Below are 24,185 nucleotides of genomic sequence, written 5' to 3'. Positions count from 1 at the left end.
CACATGCGCGTGCGCCGCACCTCTCACAACGGGCGTCCGGATGAATCTTTCGTGTCCGGTGTCGAATCAGCTGACGCCCTGCGCGACGCCTCGGGGAACCTCTGGCAGCACCTGCAAGGGCCGCAAGGTGCGTGTGTGCCGTAAGGTTTTCGAGCATGCTCGCCCGATTCGCAGGTCGCGGGACGCTTCAGGCAATCGAACAAGGCAACCGGGGGGTTGAGGATCGGGGGAAGCTCGTTGGGCACAGGACGAATGATGATATACGTACAGAGCGCAAGTTCTGACTGCGCATCAGTGGTTGAGGGGCGTGTGGAGGGATTATTAACACGTTGAAACTAGTTCTTAGAGCGTCGATAGAGAAGAGAAAAGAAGAAGACAAAGTCTAGAGGATAAAGTGAAATCGAGCGAGGACTACGTCTCAGAGAAAGTAGGATATCTTGAATTTCCGCCCGGTATCGCCAGCGCGTGCTCCCCGAAGGTCTATTGGAGGGCGGCCACCTAGCGAAAGCCAGACGTTGTGAAAAGTGAACAAACCGTCGTATACATCGAAAGCCCTATCCTCTGCAGATAGGTATTCCCAACCGTTTCCCTTATGCTATCAAGCTAAACCCCCGCTCTCCTTCCAAAAGGAAACACTTCGTGTCATGCAAATTGGACAATGAAGAAGGATGGGGACAAAGACGACGGCAGTCGTGGCTGTCGATCGGGCCAGAACGTGATGGAAAAGACCTGTCTGCACCAAGCCGCCCTCCTCGTTCGCGGGTGATTATAAGCACGAGACCGTGTGATGAAATATCGTAAGGACAGACAGATGACAAGGGTATGTTGGAAGATGAAAATAGGAAAAAACGCCGCATTTGTGTGTAAAAGAAGTGTAATGGCACATCGCATGACGATGAACATGCCTGTTTATGTTCAGTCCGTCCCTGAGACTGGACGCCAGCCCCCCATTGTTCCAGACAAATGTTAACCCATCATGATGCATTGCCTTTTCTTTCCATCATTCGCAAACGGCCTCATGGACGTAGGTTTGGGCCTAGTAAGAGCGGAACGCGAGGCCGAATCGGAAAAGTGTGACGGGTGAGCGCGGCAGTAGATCTCAGAGAGCCAGCGAACAAGGGAAAAAAAAAGGATGACGATGAAGCAGGACGTAGCGCCATGTTGAAAGTGACAGGAAGCGCCTAAGAGAATCGCACAGAACCGTAACGACAGTTTTGCCAGACCAGGCTCGTCATCTGTGGAAGCATCGAGCATAGAGACCTCACGCAGGCCAAAGGAACCGTGAGATGCATAGTCGACCTTCCATCCAAACGAAAAGTGTATATGAAAACCCACTTTTCCGACCCAAATGCCGAGATGTTCACCATTGAAACGCCCCGACCAAGAACACGAACTGTCTGTCCGCGTGAAGCGCTTTCTAGGTATCCGATCCAGACCAAAAACAAAGAGCCATGAACATGACGATCAGGAAGAGTAAAAGAAAAAAAAAGCCGAGAGGTGATCGAGGAAATAAGGGGGGGAAAGATAGGCCACGGGCCCCCAATCCTGCCGCCTCAAGTCAACGCGTCCAAGTTTCGTTTGCCTATCCCCTCTTCTGCGCCCCGCAACAAGATGCAACGCCGGACCGCGGAAACCGTATCCCAAGTAAAGCTCAATAAAAGATCAAGTGATGTGATTTCGATGCGCGCGCAAGGGGGGGAATCTCTTTGTGTGAAGCCAAAGCCAATAGAGCCACCAAAAAAAATTGATCGAGATGATCTTGGGCCAAGTATGAAAAAAAAGAAAAAAAAACAGCTCGTTTGCTATGCCTTCCACCGGTGGAACAATGACAATGACGAAGATAGCGATGATGATCCGATGATGATCCGATGATTCAACAAGGCTCGATGATAAGAGATGATTGGATAACAATGTTCATATGTTCATGATTTAACGCCTGAGAAAAACCATGGGCTATGTCGCAACGCTGCAAAGATTGATGCTGTAAATGAACGATCGATGCCGTTAGTGATTTGACGGAGGCGTGCGCAAGTGTCCCGTCTTGCTTGCGCCTTTCGTAACAACGATCAAAAACAGTGGGTGAGGGTTGGGGTGCTTGAGCATGTGGTGAACACTCTCTTATCGACCCATGAACGAGATGTAATCGTTGTTCATGCCTTGGAACGGGTTGCCGGTCATAGTGGAAGGCATAGGCATAGGTTGTCGCATAGAGGGTCCATACGCGCCATTTGACATGCCAAATCCACCGGCAGCACCGTACAGACCGTAATTCGTGTTCCCGTTGACAGAAGCTAGCGGCGATGCGGCTGGGTTCGGGTTCGGCAGCCCTGGCGGGGGCCCCGTGGCGGTCGAGAAGCCCGGAGGCGCTCCTATGGGTCCGCCGTTCATGCCCTGCATGCCCGGAGGCGGACCCATAGAGGAGGCTTGCAGGCCGCTGGTCTGCTGGCCGGAGCGGACGCCGAGCGGATTCTTGGAGAAGGACAACCGAATGCCGCCTTTGACGCTGTTGTGGAGCGGATGTCCGTACAGCTCGTGCAGAGCCTTGGTTGCAAACGACACGTCCTCGAACTCGACGAAGCACATGGGACCGTTCTGCTTTGTACGGAAGCACAGACGTTTGTATCCGCGTTGTTTCGAGAACACGGACTTGAGCTCGTCTTCGGACGTGTCGACGGGCAAGTTGCCCACATACAGTGTGTTACACGGCGGGTTCTGGTCGGCTGGATTGGGGGGTGGGTGTCGTTGGTGGAACGGCGGTGCCATAGGGAAGCCCGTGGAGGGACTCAGGTTCGTCATGGGGTTCATGCCACCGGCTGAAAAGGCGGAGCTGGGCGACTGCATGGAATGCCCTGGGCGAGGGGACACGTAACCGTTGGTCTGGGGCGACTGAACGCCGCCGGGCGCAGTTGAAAGTAGCGACAGACCTGCAAAGCGCGACGTGGGGATCTCCGGGTTCGTGGGCCGCCTCGAGCCTGGCATGTGGGCACTCTCGCCACTGCGTGCGTACGCGACCGGGTCGTTGAGCAGCTTGCCGGTCTCGTCCGTAGGATCGTCGTTGATCATGGACTTGCTGGAGACGGTCGCGTTGGCAAGTGGGGACTGAGGGGAGAACAGGCTTTGGATGGACGCCTTCGACTCCGGGGCGGGAAACTTGTCGCTGCCGAGCGAGCCGTTTGGCGGCGACATCTTCTCCAGGCTTTGGAACGTGCCGTTGAAGCGCGAACTCTGCCGTCCCGTGCTGAGGCCGGCGCCGGAGGAGCCTGTCGAGGAAGCCGAGCTGGACGCGTGGCGCAAGGTTGTACCGTCGACGGTGTTTCTGCGCGCGCTAGGGAACGCGATGCCGCTCTGAAAGAGTTCGACCAGCAACTTTGCATCGTTGGAAATGGCCTTGCCGTTGAGCTTGTCCTTTGCGTCCTTGGCGCCGTTCAGCGTAAGGAAACGCGCGACGGCGGATGAATACGACGCGTCCTCGGGATACTCGGGGTCCACGAAGCTCACGTCGACCATGTCCTTTGCGAACAGCAGCATGGTACGAAGCACGTCCAGGGTCGTGTTCCGAGGCAGTTTTCGCATCAGAATGGCCGGGAGGTTTTCCATGTCCTGATGGGCGGTCGTGGTGGGCTCCAGCTTCGACAACAGTGACGAGGCGGACGACTCGGTCGGTCGGCGCTCGCCGATAGGAGACAAGCCAAAGGAATGCGACGACATGGTGTTTGTGAGAACGTCTGCGCTCATAGGTTTGGTGAGCGCGAAGGACTGCTGTGGTGGGGAAGCGGCACCAAAGGCAGCGGAACCGAAGATGGACACACTGGGAGGACTCGCACTAGAAACGGACGCCAGCCGTCCGGCCATGCAGACTCTAGTGTCGTCGCAGAAGGGGGCGAAAATAGCACAAGTCGGTGTCGCCAAAGGGCGCGCAGTTGAGAAGGGAGAAGCGTTCTTTTGCTGTCGATCGTAAGGCTGACCGTGTGCGCAAACGGTGATTGCGCGTGTCTCACCAACACCGAAGCGGCTGCACGTCTAGCCACTTGGACGCTGTGCGCGCAACGGCGTCGCAATGCGGTCTAACAGCGGGGCAAGACGGCGCGCCGAGCGACGTGACGGCGTGAGAGGGCTGTCGGGTAGGTGGAAAGAGTGAAAGAATGCGTGCGTGAAAAGCGTACGTGTCGCTGCGCGAAGGCTTGTTGGAGAGCTAGCGGGTGCCGAGCTGCCAACGGAGGTGCATGAGACAGTCAGATGGCGAGAGCGAAATTGCAAGAGGAGGGTTGCGCGTAAGCGTTCGAGGTGGTGGAGCAGTGGAGCGAGGTCAGAGCAGAGGGAGAAGCAGCCGTGGCGGAGGCGGATGCGGTACCAAGAGGAGCGCAACAAAGGCGATGTCAAAAGATTGGAAGGAGTCGTGGATGGTCCTGGGGGGCAGAGGGGAATGCGCACGTGGTTGGATTGGGGAGGAACGGTAGAGATGTGCAGGCAGCGGCGGGCAGCGCGAAGTAGGTTGGTGGTTTGGATCTTCAGGACAAGCTGCGGATGGGAATTTTTTGGGGGGGGAGGGGGGAGGATGGGTGGGGAGGAACAGAACGGAGATGGCTCGAGCGACGAATGACGGGAGAGCGAGAGGAGGAGGGGGCGAGGGAGCGAAGGGGGAAGGCGCACAGGGCAGGACAGGACTGCACCGGACGGGACTGGAAGGGACGGGGCTGGAATGGAACGGGCTGGGAGAGAAGAACACAGCGTCGACGACGGCGCTGCGGACGGAGCCCGGGCGACGGGCGAGGGCTGAGGGAGCGCGCAGGGAGGGCGAGGGGTTGGCGGTTAGTCGCGCAGAAGACGGAAGAAGCGCAGCGCAGGCGCAGAGGCAGGCGCAGAGGCAGAGGCCGCGGCAGGAGCAGAGCGGGCTGGCGAGCGAGCAGTCGCAGCCCTCCGTTCTTCCCGACCCCCAGCAGCGACACTCGGCCTGTCTTCTGGGATTGCAGCGCAGCTCGTCCAGCACGGCAAGCGGTCGCACCAGCAGGCCGACGCAGCTCCAGCACCTGCACCTGCACCCAGTGCCAGCAGCTAGTCCGGCCCGGCGAGACAGGCACGGCGCAGCCGCACGCGCACGTCAAGCCAACGGGCAAAGCGGGCAAAAGCGGGCAAACGCTGGCCCAAAGCGAGCGGGCAGGCAGACCCGCAGGCAGCGCAGGGCAAAGCAGCAGCAGAAGCAGTAGCAGAAGCAGCGAGCAGCAGAAGCAAAATGGCAGAAGCTGAAGCAGCAGCGCGGCCGAAGAGGGAGCAATGGAAAAGGCAACAGCTCTGTCAACCCTCGACGACGCCGGCGTGACTTGGGAACTTAAAGCTGGCTTACATCGAACAAGCGTGCAGTGCCGCGCTCGCGACGGGCAGGCCGGCCAGAGTGCTTTCGAGCTGGGCCGCAGAGGAATGACGAGAGCGCGGCGCTGACCAAAGCGCAAGAATCCCAAAAAACACTCCGGCCGCTAGCTCGCACCGACGCCAGCCCGTTCGCGCGCTGTGATTGGCCCGCCTTATCACAAAGTGCCCCTCTGAGCGCCGGATGAGCCACTGTGCAAAGCCGGCCGGCGCCATCCCAGGCCCGGCCGCGTTGCAGACCTCGCTGGGAGCAGAACGACGCCCGCGTCCAGGGCGAAACCCCGTGCGTTTCTTTTGCTCGCTCGCTGTCTGCGCTCTGCTGCATCGCGCAGCGCAGCAACAAGTCATCCCTCTCGATGGACAGACAGCCCGACCCAACGCTGGGCCGTTTTTCGTCGCGCTGTGGAGTACACGCAACACACACACGCACACGCACACGCACACACACACACACGCCCTCGTCCTTGCGCCCTCATACCGCAGTACAGATTCACAAACGCACGCGCTCATGGACTGGCCCGCCTGGGGCTCTAGCCATAAGCTAGAATGGTGGCCCGCGTAGAGAGTCGTGCCCCAAAGGCAGCCTTGTAATCGTTGGTCTCTCTCTCCCCCTCTCGCTCTCTTACTCTGCATATGAGGTTATGTTTTATGTATGTACATGCCCGTCTTACACTTTCTCATGAACATCGCCGATGCTTGTTCGACATAGCCAGCAGCCAGCCAGTCAGTCAGCCAGCAAGACGGAGCATCTCCACGCCCCCAACCGTCAAAGCTCTTACGACTACTGCCCGGTTCGCGGGGTCGTTGAGATCGGAGCCAACAGGAGGGGCGTCAGCCCGTGGGAAGGGGCAAGCATCTGGATGGTCTGGGTGTAGGGAAGGCCCGCATCAATCAGAGCGCCAGACAAGCCCACCACGCTCCGGTTGCTCATGCCTTTTGATCGACACACAAGGGCAACGGTTTTGCATCGGTCGACGAGTAAGAATCAAGCGACGCGACGCATCCCAGCTTTTTGCCGCGTCCACCTTTTGCGTAGAGTCCTGCTTGTTCTGCTCGTCCTGCGCCCCGCTAGCAAGGGTTGCTTGGGAACGAACGAGTTGTGGCCGCCCGATGCCTTTCGTCGAAAGGTTTCTCGTGCCTTGCTCGCGAGCATCCACACGATGCACCCAGGCTCTTTCTCAACGCGGCGGGAGAGGAGGAAAAAGAAAAGGGAAAACAGGATTCATCGCACCTTCTCTTCAAACGACGTCTCGCCACATCACGCTAGCCACGATCGTCCCGTCCGTCGCGCCGTCTTTTTTGGGCAATCCTGACCTGCTGGTCGTCGCTCTTGCCGACTCCAACCAGCAGCACCGGCCATCGATGATTGATGGATGCGCCCCCATCGCTCCTCCTGCAGCGAGTCGCCATCTGTCTTTGCTGTACACGCCCAGCCTATCGCTCTCCCGACGCGTGTCCGTTGCTACCATGTCGCCCGACATGTCCAGAGATGACGTCTTGAAGAGCGCAGCAGGAGCGAAAAGAAAAAAAAAAAGAGAGAAAGAGGAAATAACAATAACCCCACCAATTGTCTGCTTGCTTGTTGTGTTGCGCGTCTGCTGCACCAAAAAGGCACGCTCTCGAATGGACAACCAGTCTCCACACCTCAACATGCACTGCCTCTTTTAATTACCAATCCTCGTCTTATCCAATCCACAGTCATCGTCATCAATTGCTGTCTCTCCCACCATCCGTCCCTCCCTTTTTAGCACTCTCCCTTGTTCCCGATAAATCACCGCTTCAGGCTGTGTGCGATTTCCCAGTAGCAGCAGGCTCCCAGGGCTGCCCGACACAAAGCACGGCGCGCTAGTTCCGCCCGCTTTTGATCCAGCAACTCCCTCGAACCATGCCATGCAATCTGCAACTAGCCTTGGCAGCCCAATTTTCCCTACCGCAGAATCTCTGGCCGAAACGCTCAAGCGCAACAACGCCGGTTCACACGTCGCTTACTACCTCACTTTGAAGCAGCTTGGTGCAGAAGAAACACGGGCAGGCCAGCCCTAAGCAGCAGAAGTGAAACATTCCCTATCTTTCGCGTCGCTTCTCGGGCCCCAGACGGGTTTCTGTTCCAGCGGCAGGCGAAGTAGCTCGCTCCCACCTGCTCCCGACCGGCAGAACACACCATGCGCTTATCCTGGGCTCGATGCCGAGCGAATGGGCGCGCTGCTCTTCAGGTACAGTGAGCGACGAACACAGACCATGCAAGCACGCTTTCCGCACCTGGCCGACCCACTGCCCCGGTATCCAATCGACGATCACGGGGCGCGATAACGAAATCAGCCCGCACCTGCCCAGGTTGTTCGATCCCAGTCGATGTGCTCCAACTCGCCCTCCCCATCGCTGCTGTTGACTCTTTTTCTTATTCCCCTAACTTCCTCTCGTCTAGGCACCTCTGCCTCCCTGGCCGGGTCGAATGTGCACACTAACAGCCCCCCTTCCCTCTTACCTAACCCTACACACGGTCCCCCCCGGAAGACCTGTCAGTCCGGTTCCTTGTTGCCTGCTGGCTGCTCTCACGCTTCAGCACGTGAAAGTCTCCCCCTCCCCCTGTGGGGACATCTTGCATGTTCTAATGGCATTTCTTTCTGGCTGATACGTGATGAAAGGGAAATGATGGCATGGCAAATTCTTGTGTTGGGACACGATCGGACGCATAGGACGCATCTCCGTTGCTGCACTTTGACGTACAGGTCCTGATTCCCTTCCACCCGAGCTTTGCTGTACAGCCTGGTGGAGCATCGCGCACGTACAACACCGGATTGGGGAGTGCGTAGTGAACAGCAGCAGCACCACCGCTGCTAAAGATGATGTCTCACCAGGGAGAGGGCGGATCCATTCACCCATCGATCTGAGACTAGAGCGATAATCTCCCCCTCCCCATCTTTTATCGCCTCATCCTTACCTACAGAGGTACTTTATGCGCACTCTCGTGCGTTGATCGGGTTGTTCGCAAAGAGTTCCCGGCTCGCACACATTCGGCCACGACTCTGGCACGTTTGCCGCCCAGAGTGTTGCATGCGCTCGTGGGGATACGTCCCGTTGTCTTATCGTCACCTTCGAGATACGGGTACCCACGACGGTCCGCCGCACACTTTCGTTCCAACTGATCAAGTGGATAACTCGAGCAAAAGACAGAACATTGGGGCCTTTGTGTCACGGACTATCACTGTGGACGCCCCGCCTGCATCACGTCTTGTGTAACCACCCCTTCCGTAGAGGAAAGGAGGAAAAAGAGAATACGACGTCCGCCCTTTCCCGCCGCCCCTGCAAGCACCCGCACGACCAAAAGGAGTGGACGGTTTTCCCCCTTAAACTATATACCAAAGATATAAAGCCTTCCGCTGTGGCGGACGCAGCGAGCTGTGATGGAAAACGGCAGTCCATCTGACGCAAGGCAAAGGCTACGTCTGACACGTCGTGTGCTGAGAAATGAAACTTTATCTGCGGCGTCTTTTACTGCATCGCCCTGCTCACATGCACAGTCCTGCCGTGAATTGATCATTTCTCCAATGCTGCCCATCAATTAGACTTTTCTGACGGCAGCACGCTATCACCAATACCGCGACCACTACTGGTTGGCGTGGTTGCCTACCTAGCCATCAATCACGTTGGTTCCGAACGCCGATTTTGGGGAAAGGGCAGATACGAGTGGCACTAGTGCAATTCAGCTCCTGGCGGCCATGCCCACATGCCACTTTTTTGTTAATTGACTCATAGACGGACGCGATGCGGGGTTGAAGATGGTGGTCTTTTAGATCGCGTACACACTTAGGACTTGGGAACCTGGAATAGTTGAGCGCATAATTGCGTGGTTTTTTTATTGGAAGGGAAGTCCCACCAGGCCATGCAGGTGACGGCCAACGCTGCTCGCTTCCTCTTCTCTTTGCTCAACCACACACGTGAAGATGAGGCGCCGAAGGCGGTCATGATTTCGTCACAAGGCTGACGTGGAAAGTAAAATGCTGCCCTTGCGAGGCTTGCGAGGGGTGGAAACGGCGAGACAAGCGTAGGGGATCGCGTTCTTCGTCACCTCACATGCGGTGTGATCTGGCTTGCTCACCTGCATGAGCCTCAAGTCATGTGATTCTCTTGGTTTTTTCAAACCTCACATCGACGAAGAACGGGTGCTATATTGCTTTCGCGCTTGGAAGAACACTATCCACGGCATTGCCAGATGAATTGACGTGCTGCAGAAGCATCTCTGTGCCCTACAGAAAACAGCTTTACCTCCTGTAGTAGCCTACGTTTTCCCCCTCCGCCTTCCCCATTCACAGTGTCGAACTTATCAACTTGCTACGCCAAATCGCTGACCTCCCTCGTCCAGCCACTTCCGTTCTTCGTCCGTAAAATCTCGCCCCAGGCAAGCGTTGCGGTGAGGGTACCTCCCAAATCGCTCCAGGATGGCTACGTGTAGCTTTTCGAACTTGATGCTGTCCTCTACGGATTTGACAACGTCCGGATCGTCTCTCCCCTCTTCTGCGAGCCCCTCCAAGATGCGACTGAAGAGGCGGTGGTCCTCCAGGTCCTCAGAGTGCATGAGCGGGAGATAAAACCACTGCCTGAAGGGCTGCGACAGACGGATACTGGGGTGCAAGTCCAGCCTCGGCGTCGCGGTCGAGACGTGTCGCGCGAGCGAGAGCGCGATTCTGTCGTAGTGTTCGTACACTATCCTGAGCGTCTCCTTGGAACGGTACAGGTTCCTCGGGATCTGATCAAGCAAGATCATCATGCTCAGTGCCGTCTTGACACGGCCGACCTCGTCGACGCCGCCGGGCCCGTAGATCTCCTCCACAAACGGCGCCGCGATGTCCGCGTCCGACAGTCCTTTGACGGGGTAGTTGGCCGGCGAGAGCGCTCGCACGGCCGCGCCGAACTCGTCGTCGCACAGCTTGTCGAACCTGGCCTTCGCCTCCGGCCCGGCGGTGAACCAGCGTTCCACGCACGCCTGGTCCGCCAGCCTCGCGCCCCAGGGCAAGTCGCCGAACCAGACGGTGCGCAAGCGCGCGTACAGCGACGGAGTGAAGACGTTGCGATGCTGAGCGATGATCTGCCGCATCCCTGCCATCTGGCCTTCCCTGGGCCTCCGGCGTCGTTCCAAAAAACCGTTCCGGGGTTTGTATAAAAAAAAAGACGACGACAAAGGAGTTAAGAAAAAGCGGGGGAGGGGGGCGATGGCCCTTAAACCCCGGTATTCTAGAAGATCCGGTTCTCTGGCTGTCGTCTGCACGAAACGGAAAGCACGGATGAAAATAAGAAATACAAGAAGCGAACAGGTCACAATGCAGACCTGTTCGCGACACGCTTTGCGCTTCCGGACTCCGCGGGCAAAAGGCCAAAGGCGCGAAAAAAAAAATAAAAATAAAAATAAAAAAGATTGAAGTCGTCACGACCGTCTCCGTCTTGAAAGGAGTCGGCTGATAAAAAAAGGAGACTGGGGAGTCAAGCCCTTCTTTTTTTTTTTTAAAGTTTCAGCTGCTTACGTCATACTCTGTCTCGCTGTTAACTGCTTTTCGGCCTTGTCGGAAAGGCGAACGGGTTGCCGACGCCGAGCCCGAGAAGGGACGGTCTCGAGACTTTTTGGCAAACTCCCCTGAGGTACGCTGAACGGGATGACAGAAACACGCCCCGATGCGGGCTGCGTCGTGGTGTCTTTGCTGCTCACACAACGCGGTTATCTCCAGAGTTGTCGACAACACGCTGCCTGCGGTCTGGCGTCCCCTTTAGTTGGTGGCATTTGGGCTTCCACCCTCACCTTCGCCGGCTGTGGCGTCTTGCAATGTCGAACGAGTGATCTCATGAGACTCGAAAGGATGGTATAGCTCAACACGAGGAGTTTTTTTTTTCTTTTTTTCCTTCAGGTCGGTACGCAACGTTTTGAGCGCTGCTTTGTTCCAGCCACGTCCTGGGTCTGTTTACGAGCCAGCTTCTAACCTCAACTCGGCGCTATGCGTTCACTGTGATGTCTCGCTCTGCGTGAACCTTGATCGAGGTGGTAATACGAGGGCAAGTGCTGTGAGTCGTATCTCTTGCTCCTTGCGCTGCTTGCCGCTTGCTCTCAGAGACCATGTCACTCCACTCGACAGTAACAAGCGGTAAAGCAGACACGTGCCATCCTTTTGCATTGGCACAACACTGTAGGTTAAGTTGTGTAACGGCAGAGGCACAGGTGACTGATATCAAAAGTAAGTCATTAACTGCCAAGCATGTACGCAGAGCGACTTAAGCATGGGAGTAAAGTTCACTGCTACAACACTCGACTTCACCAAAGAGCACTCGCCTCTGGCGAATGGTCTCCACACACAGCGGTCGCGTAAGAACCTTGATGGAGCCGTGATGCTCTACCCGTGGGTCTGACATCGTCCGCTGTAGCTCTCGAGCCCTCCTTGGATCTCTACTTTGCCTTGACTCTATCATCACTGCGGTTCCGCAAAGTATTCTTTCCAACCAAGAGGGGGGGGGGGGGTAAAAGAAACAGTCACTTCAACGAGGAGAGGAGTTGTGCGCGTAACATATATACGTATGTAACGCCAGCAATCTGCAAGTTCTCCCCAACAAAGGTAGCAAGACTGGAAGTCTCCCTTTCGATCCGACGACGAGTTCTTGCTCTCTCCAAGGTCTGCGAACTTATGATAAAAACAGAGCTCATGTGAACAAAGAACCGCCTGAAACATCCTTTATCCTCATCTATACCTCCAACAGTCCCCTCTTGAGCGTCTCCGTCGGCTTCTCCGTCCGCTCCCAGAGCAGGTCTTTCCTAGTCTGCCGGAAGTGCGTCGTACCGTACCGGAAGAGCTCAGCAAACGTACCCGGCTCGTGGTCTTTGTCTTGGTTCTCCGGTTGATCCCACAACAGGCCGAGAGCAGGCGTCTTGGTAAGGTTTTTGCCATGGGTCACCTTCTGCATGCTTGCCGTCGTCAGCGCCTTCCACACGAGCTTATACGCCTTCTGGTACTGCTCTGAGCTCGGGTCTGCATCGAGTCTCGTTGCGAAGGCGTTGAACGCCGACTCCCCTCGAAAACCGACCACGGTCTCGGCGGGCCAGCATTCCGGCAGTACACGGAACCATAGGATGTGGTCGCGTTGGTACTCTGCTCCGTTGAACCCAGCCTCGCCTGGTTCCTCGAGCATGGCCACTCTTCTCCAGCATAGCGTCTGGGTAATGTATTGGAAAACAACCTCCGGGCCAACGATGAACTCCCACTCCATACCGGCTTCTCTGGACTTTGAAAAGTCAAGGTCGGTGGCGAATGCCATCAAGGGGTGTGCGGCTAGCCCACTGTAGTTTGTCCTATCCTTCCAGACGTGGATGAACAGGTCATGCCAGCGCTTGATGAACGGGTCGCCCTTGCGACTCATCACCCAATGGTTTGCAGGCTGCGTGTCGTAGAACCGGGGGATGCAGATCTGCCGTGGGCTTTTGGGGTCCGAAAGTTGATCCCATCCCATCCGGTCCAGCTCGCGGATCAACATGTTTCCGACGTCCATACTGACGCCTCCATACAGGTACAGGCACGCGCCTCGCAGCATGTCGGACGCATGCGGGCCCGCGTACGGTCCGTCCATCGTGCCGCGAATCAGCGTCTCGGGCAGCATCTCGGCAGGAACATACTTCAAGATGTTGTTTGGCGATCCAGGCACAGTGTCGAGGACTCGAACGGTCCAAGAAGGCCCGTTGATGCGGACCCAGTCAACGATATTTCTCTTGCACCACGCGGGAACGTTCTCGAGTCCGGAGTGCCAGTAGCACCAGATGTTCTTTTCCGACGTGACCTCGCGGAAATCGGAGAGTGACTGCAGAATCTCGTCGTCAGAACGGCTGTCTTTGGGCTCCGCGGACGTCAATTGGTCTTTGAACTCGTCGGGTATCGTGAATTTGGGGGACGCCATGGCGTGCCGGGCGTGTTGACAGGAGCAGATAAAAGGCTCGGAATGGCGAGGAACAGAAGGATGGAAGTGAGGAGCCATTATTCCCCGTGCTTTATAGTCCAGCGCTGCATGTCAGACTGCTGATTAGGTCAGCGTTGTGTTGCTTCAACAGCATCCTGCATCCTGGTCAACCCACCCAAAAAAGGAACCACTTGCCAACTCAGGCAACTCGGTCTACCAAAGGCCGCCGGTTGTGGGGGCGGCGCCGAACGCAGCGTGCCGATCTGAACGTTGAAGCTAAATACGTTTCGGCGTCATTAGACGAAGAACTTACTGTTACATCCGTTCACGGACCCCACCTTGTTGCTTGATTTGTCAGGATCCAGACCCTGCCTGTCACTCTCATCTCGTCCACACAATCAAGTCAGTCAACGTGAGTTGCTGCATCGTACGCTGCTGCATCCAGCTCGCGCTTCGGTTCATGTACCCCTCAGGAAAGCCCTGAAGCCGCAATGGTGAAACCTCGAAGGCCGCCCGTCACTCCACCCGGACCGGTGGGCAATGGAAGAGTCACCAGTACCTTTTCCAAAGCTCCCCGTGTGAGTATCGAATGCATCCGTCTAGAGGCCTCGTGCTGCGCTCGTTGCAGGACGGGCACCATGTCGTAATATATTCGATCAAGCGTGAGGCGGTCGGATCGCTTCAGGCGATTGGAACAACTAGATCCTCCTAACCATTTGCATCTCGTTTTACTGGATAATGTCGTCCACTACACAGAAATCTTATGTTTAGCCATGAGTCTTTCTCCGTTCGGATCAAGAAGAATGTTTAATTCTTAAATGTGACCCAGTTTGAGTTCTTTGTTATAGGGTATTGGATGGGACAACCAGTCCGAGAACATCGCACTCAAAGTTGACTATAAAGCCTGACCGTGAGTCTGTTACAAGCTCCTACGATGTAGAGGTTTCTATCCATTCATCGCCTCGAAGACGCACGAGAAATGCCTCCTCAAATCTCTCCACGTCTTGTTCATCGGTGGCCTTAAATTGTAGAGGAGATTGTCAGTCGGGCGCAGACACAGGAGACTCCATACGCCATTTTTTCAAACCAAAGCGTTGTTACCAGCGGAACGCGAGACCCGCGACGATCTGGCAGCTTGACACGAGAAGCTCGGATTTTCGCGTCGAACAGTGCTAACGAACGGGCATCCTTCGTCAGGCCAAACTAGACTAAACTTATGTCACGGACATGGCAGAAACGCCCAGCTTGGGCGCACAAGACGCTACATGAAGCAAGGGCTGCGAGTGTAAATTCTCCGTATGAGTGGCAGACGGGTAACTCGGAAGTAGTGAAGAGTTGATCTTGTCATTTCCTTTCCTTAGACTACACGTGCTGAAATGAACCAGGTATGCGTATTATTCAGAACGGACCCTAACGGGAACCCTGAAGACTTGATCCCCTATCGTTGGGCCTTGGCACTGCGACATCCCTGCCATGGCAACCAGTCGTAAACAGTGACGCAGCACTGCCAGCCACCTTAAAGAAATAGCGAGGCTGACTGCACCAACCTCACCACAACGCACTATTACCGTGCAAACCCCAAGTCTGCGTGAGTTTCCATCCCCTTCAACTCACTTTCTTGAGCACAACGAATTCACTGCAACCAAGATATTAGGAATCATCGGTCTACCCGCAGTCCTACATCAATACTCTTCTCGCAAAGCATCGACAGAACCTACGAGCTTCCTACGAACACACAGCCCTTGAGCGGCAGCGACAGCTCTTGGGCTGCGAGCAACGAGGACAAACTACGCCTCACATCATCACCACCCATGGCTCCGTCACTACGCCAGTTTCTGCGCAGAGATCTGCCAAAGGGAAATGGTGACGTCAAACTGGGGACGGGACAGGTGCCCGGCAACTCCTTCAACAACGCCGGGTTCCTCGCCCTGTTCGCTATCATCGGCGGATTCATGGTCCTGGCCGCCATTTATTTCTTCTTCATCGCGAAAAACGGTGGCTTCAAGCGGATCACGAAGGACGACTGGGAGGACTACAAGAGCACGGTTTTGAGACGAAAGGGCCCCGACGGCAAGACGCTGAGCAATGCCACCAAGAGCACGAAGCTCGGCGGCGGCAGCGTGGTTCCCAAGTGGGCTAAGAGCGATTACACGAGAAGCACTGAGAGCAGCTACGACGACGGGGAGATGCGCGAGGTCGAAGAAGGCAGAGGCTACCGCAACATCCGTCAGACCAGCCGACACGACCCCGAGCTTGCTGCGTACAAGCATGAGAAGGCTGCCAAAGTCGGTGGGATCAACACGTCGATGCATGGTTCGCAATGGGACTACTCGAACACTGACCGGTCCGACGTCACTCCCGCGCCGGCGGTTGACAAGAAGGAACTGAAGCGGGCCGAGAAGGAGAGGAGGGCCAGGGAGAAAGCCGAGCAGAAGGAAGCCGCCCGTCTGGAGAAGGAGCAGCGAAAGCAGCAGAAGAAGTCCAAGGCTACGGAAAGCGAGGCCGGCGACCGCCAGGCGCCGCGTCGCAGCCAGCCCTCCGCCGCGTACAGCTTCCAGCAGGGCGACGACGCCGAGTCGTCGGTGTACACGGCGCCCCGGAGCGAGGCCCAGACGCGCCACACGCAGTCCTCGATCCGCCAGGTCAGCTACTACGAGTCGTACCGGCCGGGCGCGACCCAGCTCCCTCCGCTCCGCGAGCAGCCGACGCCGGCGCCGAGCCAGCGCTCCGGCGACGGCGGGCGACGCTCCCACCGGGCCTCGCGCGAGTCCATGAGCCACGCCTCGTCGTCGCGCCAAGGCAGCCCCCGCAAGCAGCACCGCAGCGGCGCGCCCCGCTCCGACTACTCCGGCTCGTCCGACACGGGCACAAAGGTGTACGAGCACCACATCCCCGGCCTCAGCAAGGGCGAGGTCGGCGTCGAGGACTCGGTTAGCCAGGTCGGCGCCCGCAGGCACCGCCAGCCGCCCCCGAGCGCGAGCTCGGGCTACCGACGCGGCGGCGCAGGCCGAGCCCGCGGCGACTCCCTCAGCGAGAGCGACATCTGAAACCCCCACATCGCCCGGAACCTCCCCGCCACCTTCCAAAAAAAAAAAAAAATAAGAAAACATTATCCGATTTTTTCTTCTTCTTCTCTTTGGAACTTCTTTCCCGTATCGTCTGCGCGGAGAAAAGACCCGGGAATCGCCTCGTGGCTGGCTACGGTCGAGACGAAAGGCCACAACAAACACCCCCTCCTCCTCCTCCTCCCTCCTCCTCCCTCCTCCTCCCCCAACCACTTACCACCACCCACTTACCACCACCCACAACAAACCATCCTCGCCTTTTGAATCTCCTCACGCCTTGCGTCGTCTTCTTTTGCTTTTACCCCCAACCAAAACCCCCCTCTTTTCTGGTCCTCTGAGGCAGGCGTTACTTGAGCAGGTTTTTTTTTGGTCACAGAGTTTGCATAAGTCGGAGAAACGGTTTGTACACTAACCTTTAACGACGTACGAGGGGGGGGGGGGGGGCCACGGGCCGGACGAAGAAGAGCGGGCGAAGACACGGCTACTCTCCCCGAAATGTAGATAGATAGCTCATCATCATCATCCAAAGCCACGTCGTCGGCACATTCACGCGAGGAGAATGGGAAGAAAACGGACGCTCACGACAGGAACAAATATTGTAAAGACGACAAGATTTTAAGCAAAGCCAACACAAGCTAGAAAAGTGTGCACCACGAGACAGGCTCTGTGAAGAACAATGATTGTGATTTTGTAGAGAGAAATCAGCTGTCAGGCTCGCGCCCATTCCAATTCCTAATATCTGTCTGCTTGGCATGTAGTGTGCGTGTGTTGTGTGCATGGGGAAGGGCTAAGGGGGGGGGGGGGGGGTATCTGTCTGCTTCTGCAAGTAAACAAAAAATAAAAAGGAACCGGTTGATACAAAGTCGCCCTACCAATACACAGGATCTTTCTTCCCTTTTGTTTCCCTTGTTTTTTTTTTCTCCCCAAAAAAAAGTTGATCGAAACGGTGCAGGCCCCTTCGCAGGGCGCAGAAAGATGACAAACTTTTTTTTTTCCGTTGCCCACTATCAAAAGGGAAAAAGAAAAATCCCGTGCATCGAAACATGATGTGGACGTATGCAACCCGTGACATGCTTTTCATTAGCGAAAAAAAGGAACCCTTCTCTTTTTCGACAATGCAGATGCAAACTTTTGAGTATGTGATGCTTTTGCGGTGGGAAGGAGGAGGAGGAGGAGGGGGCGGGGGGTGGGTATATTTGAGTGACGTGACCGGAAAGCGGGTAACTTCCAACTCTTTCTCTTTAATATGAACCAAAACGGGCTCAAGGTGGGGATGGGGGGTATCTACAGAAAGGGGGGCATCAAACGCGGCCTGAGCAGCTGCCTGCAAAAAAAAAAGGAGAAGCAAGGGTAAACAAAAAATAAACCTCCAAGCCGAAAAAACTAATGCGCGAAGCAAAATGCACGCAGCAAGCTCAACTTGCTGGTGCTGCTACGGCGCATTGTACAGACGCTCGTACGAGAGACAACATCGACATAAATGACACGACGTCTGGCCTGTCGGCCTGCATCGGTAAGTGGTAGAAAGGAGAAAACCTGGTACAACAGCAACCCGAAATCTGGTGTTGCAAACGAATTGGAACAAAAAGTGTGTCGGCTTTAGAAGACAAAAGATACGCAGTCAATCCAAAGCGGAAAACAGGGTGAAAAAAGGGGGGGGGAGGGAAGGTGTGGTATGGAAGCATTTTCTCTTCTTCGTCGACATGCAAGCGACGTGAGTTCCAAAAGTCTTTTTGAGGTTCCAACCTTGCTGGCTTTACATGGAGAGAGGGAAAACGGCTTTTTCGGGAGGAATTCGGGGACCAAAAAAAATCAAAATCAACGCTCAGGATGCTCTCTTCGCTCTCGTAACATCATGCACATAATCGTCGTCTTATCATCACCGCCTTGCGTCAATGGTGTGTGCGGATGGGTATGTGATCAGGGATTCTGGATACTATCGGTTTGTGGTTGTGGTCATGATCGTAGTCGCTTGGGGGCGGGAGGAGTGGTTGTGGTGGTAGTGATGATGGTCGTAGTTGATAGAAGAATCAGAACGCAGGACTGGGGTTGAAGCCAGCCTGCTTGCCGTACCCAGGTGGATAGTGGTAGTTGCCGTCATCTTTGTGACGGCGCCTTGGTGGAGACGGACTGTGCCGACGTTCGTACCTTTCGGTCTGCGTCTTTGCGCGGCGACGACGGACGGGCCGTTGCGTGCGACGCTCATCCTCAGAAGTGTATGACTCCGACGTGTAAGAATCGACGTCATCGTCATAGTCACCCTCAACCTCGTAGCGAGCTGTTCGACGATGCGGTGTCGGCTGTTGCTTTTCACGCCTCTCTCGTCGCTCCTTGCGGTCCCTGCGTTCCTTGCGCTCTTTTCGCTCCTTGCGAACGGCGGCACGGCGCTCACGTTCCTCTTCATAGATGCGGTCGCGCTCTTCCTGCGCGTAGACGGTACGACGCTCGGTGCGATCGTCGTCGGAATAGTCGTCCTCGCGAGTGTTTCGACGCTCACGGTGGGAAGGCTGACGTCCCAAAACGGACTTGGTGGCCGCCGAGCCTCGGGTAGACGCGTAAGCCGTCTCGCGACGTCCGCCAACGATGAGCTCGGCAGTGGTGCCGTCGCCGACGGGCCTGAGCTGGACAAGACGGCCATCAAACTCCATCTCAAAGCCGTTAGTGGTGTCGATGCGGACCTTCATCTCGTCCCCGTTGACCGTGACGGCGCCGGCCTCGGAGCCAGCCATTATGCGATGGCCGGCCGAGATCAGTGAGGGATCTTCCTCGGACGAGTGTTTGCTTCTCGACGAGCCGGTGTAGCTGGGCAAGCCAGCCTTGCGGCGAAGCGCATCGGCCGTGAGCGGGACGCTAGAGAGATCGGTCAGAGTGTCGCGGCGCCGGTGTTGTGCGACGCTGTCGGTGTTGGCCTGATATTTCATCGCGTTCCTGAGCTTGTCGTCCATGGCCATGTCGACCTTGAAGCTCTGTGTCGGCGTAATGTTCAAGTTCTGCAGCTCGTTCTGGAGCGTCTCAGCGATGATGCGACGCAGCTCCCTTGACTGATCCTCCTGGAAGCCAGCGTGCATATTCTCGAGCTGGTCGCGCCTCTCGCTGCCCATGTACGACATGCGTCGGCCACTGCGAGCGCTCTCTACCGTGACGCGAGGATTGATTGGGTTGGAGTACGACGTGGCCTTGGTAGCGCCGCTCGAGGCCAGGGACGGTCGTCGGTTTGCAGAGCTGCCCGACGGACCCGGTGTCACGGCACGGAGCGTCGCTCGCAGCGGCTCGTCGAACGCATCAAAGTCCATAGAGCGACGGTCAGGGTACGTGATGTGAGGCTGGGCCCTGCGCATGCTCAGTCCGTTGGGCGGTAGTGGCAGTGACTGTGGTGGTGGTGGCGGTGGGGGCATCGGCGGCGGCGGCGCCGCCGCCGCCATCCCCAAGCCTATTGGGAGGATCGGAGCTGGTCCCAAATCTGGCGGCGGCGCCACGTGTGGAGGTGGCATCTGTGCCATCCTTGCCGCGTCCACCATCATCTGCTTGCGCTCCTGCTCGAGCCGACGAAGTTGTTCTTGCTGCTCAAGCTGCGCTTGCTTGACGTGGGCTTCCTTGCGCCTTTGCTGCCTTTCATTGTAAGAGTGCGTAGAAGCCATCTGGGCCTTCTTCAATTGTCGCAAGTGCGCAACAGCGGCGAGCTCGTCAGCCTCCTCCTCGTCGGGGCTGTCGTACTCCTCCTCGGATTGTTCTTCTTCTTCTTCTTCTTCCTCCTCGCTGTACTCGTCTTCCTCGGATTCTTCCTCGCTGCAGTCTTCGTCCTCGACAGCCTGGGTCGGCGCTCGTTGCGCGGCCTGTTGCGCCCTATGTGCTGCACGTAGTTGGCGTGCCATCTTGTCCTCTTCGTCGTACGTTGGCCGTTCCGCCTGGATGACGGTCGGTTTCAGGACGCGTCGGGCGCTGATCCTCGTTGCAGCTTGAGGATCATACGAAACGGGGCCCTGGCGCATGCCGCCTCGAGCACCTCCCCTGGCGGATACCATGGGCCCCGGGCGGTCAATGACCATGAGCGCCCTTCCCGGGTACCCTTGATGCAGATAGCCTCGTCTGTCGTAGTAGGCAGACTGAATGGGCGGTTGGCCCAGGCCGCCGGCTGGCATGTCGTACATGCTGGCTGGACGAGGGCCTTGCTGCTGGGAGTCGCGACGGCGGGGCTGTGGGCGCTGCTGGACGACGGTCTCTGGCGGACGTGCGGACGCGGCGGTAGTGGCTGCGGGGGTTGCAGTCCGGACAGGTGACCGGGTCCGCGACGTCGTCGGCGGCGCGTCCGCGCTCGCGCCAGCCTTTGCTTTGCGGCTTGCCTTGCGCGCGGCGGCCTTCCTGAGAACCTCGATGCACTTCTCGCAATTGGGCTGCGAGCACTGCACCTTTTTCTTCGTCTTTGTCGATGCCGTGCTGCCGGACTGTTGGGACTGCGTGTCGACGTCGCGTTGCTGCCTGGAGGATGGAGCGCCGTTGGAAGCGCCCGAGGCGTTTGCGAGCTGTTGCAGCGCGAGAGCCTTCTCCCTGGTGCTTTCAACAGAGTCAGCGCTCGCGCTCGTAGCCCGTGTGCGGCTCGAATACCCTGAGTCGGACACCTGGTCAGCGTTCTGCGCCGGTTCGGCGTCCGAGCCTGCTGTTGGTGTCACGAGAGCGCCGGAGGACCGTTTTGCGGCGACGTTTGCGATTTTCCTGCTCTCTTGTACTTCCTCTCCAGTCCGCTCGTCATACTCGGCGCACGACGCGATGACGGACGCTGTGTCTTTGCGGCCCTTGGCCATGCTCGTCTGGTTGTGGCCAGTCGCGCGAAGTGTGTCGGCGTGAACCGGGAGCAAGCGGTGCGTTCGCCAGTCTCCCAGAACGATTTGTTTGTGGTTCTTGTTGTTATTGTTTTCTATTGGCTTCGTGGTGGTAGTGGCGGCGGCGGCGGTGGTGGTGGTGATGGTGATGACGGTTTTGTCGTGCGCAGTCCTGTGTCCTGTTATGCGCTGGCCGTGGCGGTCAAAAAATAAAAAAGGATGGGGCCGTGAAGGTTGCGGGAAACGAGACGTAGGCCGACACTATGAAACGTCGCAGGAATGCTTGCCTTTGCGTTGGAGGGCGTCAGCGATTCGGGCTGCGACGTGCCGACTTAGGCGGCTCTTAATTTATTTTATTTTTATAACCGTCCCCTTTTTTCGGGGGAGTGGGAATGAGGAAATCTCTTTGGCTCGATAGGTCGGGGGCGCCTTTGTTTAATTCACTGTTCCCTCTTATCCTCTCCCTCTTGAGCGAGGCGAGGGCAAGGTGAGGTTCAGGTGCCGTCGCAGGAGCACGGGACGACGGGGAGTGCGTATGGGAGATCAGGTCGTGAAGGGTAAGCAGCGGATACTATCGATAATAAGGGCCGATGTAAGGCTGAAGGGCTTTTTGAGAAAAAGAGGCGCCCGGTCCGTCGCGTGTGGAGGCGATGACTCGAACGGACCGGCAGGGCGGGCTTGTTAATTTTTTTTTTCTCCTGTCTCGGTGTTCTCTGGTAGGCGATGGGTACTCCCGACGCCAACACCTGTCAGACGCTGGCTCGCTTGGAGCAGAGCCTCCGTGCGGGCAACGACCAGAGGCAAAGAAGAGGCGTGGTCCGGAGCGGAGCGGTCGAGAGTGTACTGTCCAAGTGTGATTGGGAGCGTGCGAGATCAGGACGGACTCATCGCTGGGTGGTGGCCCAGGACGAGTAAGAGAAAGCTCTCACCGGTTTGGCGCAGGAGTGTGGTGAAGACAGCCCAGTCATAGGCAGCAGGGCCAGCTAGGAAAAGCTGTGTGCTGGCTGCACGGCGCTCGGCCTGGATTGGGTGCTGGCGAGGAAGAGCTGCAGCAAGCCGATGGGGGATGTTAGGCTCAGCGCCGGACAGAGCTGGCCCAGCAGCGGGCAGGGTGAAGGCGAGGGAAAAAACGGGTTGCCGGGCACCAGAGACTCGGGATGAGTGGCGAGCGGGTGGGCCTGTCAGGTACTGATGGAGCGCGAAGGGAGGGCAGCGGACGGGACGCCGGGCTTGGGCTGGGTGTGATTTTTTTTTCCTTTGGGCGACGGACGAGTGGAGCGTACGTTGGAGGGTGACGACGATGGCTTGCGGCCTAACCGTAGCGACGGAGGGCCTGATTGGCGTGGGCGCAGAGGGGAAGGCGAGGGCTGCCTTATGACAGCGCGCAGCTCGGGAGAGGTGTAGGAAGGCGAGGATGGACGTGCGAGGGCGACGGCGACGGCGACGGCGAGGGCGCGAGCGAGTGCGTGTGCGGAGCGTGCTCGAGCACAGCGCGCCCGCTTCGAGTCGCAGCGCGGAGAGAAGCAGAGCCAGGCAAGGCAGAAGCACGGCGGGAGAAACGACGGAGGGAAGAAAGGCACAGCGGGCACGGCAGGGAACACTCGCCGCCGCGAAATTTCTGCGCTCGCATCAGCGCCTGAAAACGGGGCTGGGCAGCAACGGGCATGATATACTCCATCCGCGGCGCTGCTCGCCTGCTGCTGTGCTGCTGATGGCACACGCTTCCGTAGGCGGCGAGTTGCCGAGAGGGAGGGATGGGGGTGTGGGTGAGGATGCCCTGGTCAAGCGGGCATGGGCACGAGGCGGCGCGCGAGAGAGAAAGACACCGGACGGCGGCGCAGAGCAGAGCCGTGGCAGAGGACGAGGAAGAGGACGGAGAGACGAGATGAGGGAGAGAATCACGGCGACACGCGCACACACACATGCACCGGCGAGAGACAGACACAGGCAGACACAGACACAAGACTCGTCGACACCGCGAGGTCTGGTGTTGTACCGCGGACGTACATGCGACTCCCGCTGTACTTGCGACGTCCTTCCTCGCCCCGTCGCACGCGCACACCCTTCCCTCCTCCTCGCGGCCGCCGTGAGCCTTGCTCGGCCTTGAACTTGCGGCCATGCCCTTCTCTTATTCGTCCTCTGCTCGCTCTTGTCTCTGCCGAACCAAAGGCAGCCTTCGAGCAGCGCTGGCACCGCTGCGCTATTGTATGTCTTGCGCCCGGCCGCGTCGGTGCGTGTGGAACAGAAACCCCCGAATACAGCCTGTCACGACGCACCTGAGTCATCGTCTCGACGTTGGACTTTTGGGACGTACGCCTGTTTGCGGCTTCGTTTCTCGTAGCGAAAGCTGGGTCCTAAAAGACTCACACATGCGAGACATACACACGCGCACACCTACACACATGCACATACACATGTGCGCACGCACACCCACACCACCCACACACACAAACATACGCCCACACATACCTCGCGCTGTCCCCCTCCACCCATCTTTCGAAGGTGCAAGACCAAAGCCGACCTGCTCCCCATTGTGCGTCGAGCCTTATCGAGTTACAGGGCTTTCGCATCCCTGCCCCCCCGTCCTCGGGTTCAGACGGCCCTGCCGCATCGAACATATCTCGTGCCGTACTGTGAACTTAACCCCATGCTCCCAACCCTCCAAGGACCATCCCTTCACGTCCTGAAGCATTCTTCTCGTATTTTTCGCAATCTGCCGCCGTCCGGCCTCCGAGGACGGGAGAAGGGGGGACGTTCGAAAAGCAAGCGACCAAGCAGCCCGAGGGTCGGTCTACATGAGCGTCGTCTTTTCCTTGCACGTGCGAGCGAGCGGCCGCTTGTGTGTTTGTCAGCGGGGCTTTGGGGGGGGAGCGAGGGAGGGAATAAACTTAATGCGTTTCAATTAGAGCGAAAATTAAAATAAATAAATAAAAAAATATAAACCACGGTGGCGGCCCTTTTTGGCTCTTGCGAAACCTCTCTGCCCAGCAACAGAGAGAGAGCCCGTGTCCAG

General features: G+C 57.3%; 6 protein-coding genes across 6 annotated transcripts; 2 read left to right on the top strand and 4 right to left on the bottom strand.

Moving 5' to 3' along the window:
• Positions 1–415: 415 nt before the first annotated feature.
• PV09_04416 (uncharacterized protein) lies at positions 416–4,555 on the bottom strand. Its single transcript, XM_016357757.1, has one exon. It carries the CDS (start codon positions 3,850–3,852, stop codon positions 2,119–2,121), a length of 1,734 nt encoding a protein of 577 aa, XP_016214549.1. The 5' UTR covers positions 3,853–4,555; the 3' UTR covers positions 416–2,118.
• Positions 4,556–7,067: 2,512 nt separating this feature from the next.
• PV09_04415 (uncharacterized protein) lies at positions 7,068–9,554 on the top strand. Its single transcript, XM_016357756.1, has one exon. It carries the CDS (start codon positions 7,717–7,719, stop codon positions 8,098–8,100), a length of 384 nt encoding a protein of 127 aa, XP_016214548.1. The 5' UTR covers positions 7,068–7,716; the 3' UTR covers positions 8,101–9,554.
• Positions 9,187–10,817, bottom strand: PV09_04414 (uncharacterized protein). Its single transcript, XM_016357755.1, has one exon. It carries the CDS (start codon positions 10,466–10,468, stop codon positions 9,689–9,691), a length of 780 nt encoding a protein of 259 aa, XP_016214547.1. The 5' UTR covers positions 10,469–10,817; the 3' UTR covers positions 9,187–9,688.
• A 1,036-nt stretch (positions 10,818–11,853) lies between these two features.
• Positions 11,854–13,577, bottom strand: PV09_04413 (uncharacterized protein). Its single transcript, XM_016357754.1, has 2 exons — positions 13,466–13,577; positions 11,854–13,406 (listed from the first exon to the last, which is right to left on the bottom strand). Exon 2 carries the CDS (start codon positions 13,366–13,368, stop codon positions 12,088–12,090), a length of 1,281 nt encoding a protein of 426 aa, XP_016214546.1. The 5' UTR covers positions 13,369–13,406; positions 13,466–13,577; the 3' UTR covers positions 11,854–12,087.
• Positions 11,854–16,397, top strand: PV09_04412 (uncharacterized protein). The gene is made up of 2 exons (XM_016357753.1): positions 11,854–14,878; positions 14,938–16,397. Exon 2 carries the CDS (start codon positions 15,102–15,104, stop codon positions 16,335–16,337), a length of 1,236 nt encoding a protein of 411 aa, XP_016214545.1. The 5' UTR covers positions 11,854–14,878; positions 14,938–15,101; the 3' UTR covers positions 16,338–16,397.
• A 1,144-nt stretch (positions 16,398–17,541) lies between these two features.
• PV09_04411 (uncharacterized protein) lies at positions 17,542–22,234 on the bottom strand. The gene has a single exon (XM_016357752.1). The coding sequence runs from the start codon at positions 21,152–21,154 to the stop codon at positions 18,386–18,388; it is 2,769 nt and encodes a 922-aa protein (XP_016214544.1). The 5' UTR covers positions 21,155–22,234; the 3' UTR covers positions 17,542–18,385.
• Positions 22,235–24,185: the final 1,951 nt, after the last annotated feature.

The sequence above is a fragment of the Verruconis gallopava genome (genome assembly GCF_000836295.1).
Source record: "Verruconis gallopava strain CBS 43764 unplaced genomic scaffold supercont1.12, whole genome shotgun sequence".
Classification (NCBI taxonomy): Eukaryota; Fungi; Ascomycota; class Dothideomycetes; order Venturiales; family Sympoventuriaceae; genus Verruconis; species Verruconis gallopava.
This window is presented reverse-complemented; position numbering and strand designations above follow the sequence as displayed.

Coding starts and splice junctions, on each gene's coding strand:
- PV09_04415 (XM_016357756.1), top strand. CDS start 7,717: ATGTGCTCCAACTCGCCCTCCCCATCGCTGCTGTTGACTCTTTTTCTT.
- PV09_04414 (XM_016357755.1), bottom strand. CDS start 10,468: ATGGCAGGGATGCGGCAGATCATCGCTCAGCATCGCAACGTCTTCACT.
- PV09_04412 (XM_016357753.1), top strand. CDS start 15,102: ATGGCTCCGTCACTACGCCAGTTTCTGCGCAGAGATCTGCCAAAGGGA.
- PV09_04416 (XM_016357757.1), bottom strand. CDS start 3,852: ATGGCCGGACGGCTGGCGTCCGTTTCTAGTGCGAGTCCTCCCAGTGTG.
- PV09_04413 (XM_016357754.1), bottom strand. CDS start 13,368: ATGGCTCCTCACTTCCATCCTTCTGTTCCTCGCCATTCCGAGCCTTTT.
- PV09_04411 (XM_016357752.1), bottom strand. CDS start 21,154: ATGGCCAAGGGCCGCAAAGACACAGCGTCCGTCATCGCGTCGTGCGCC.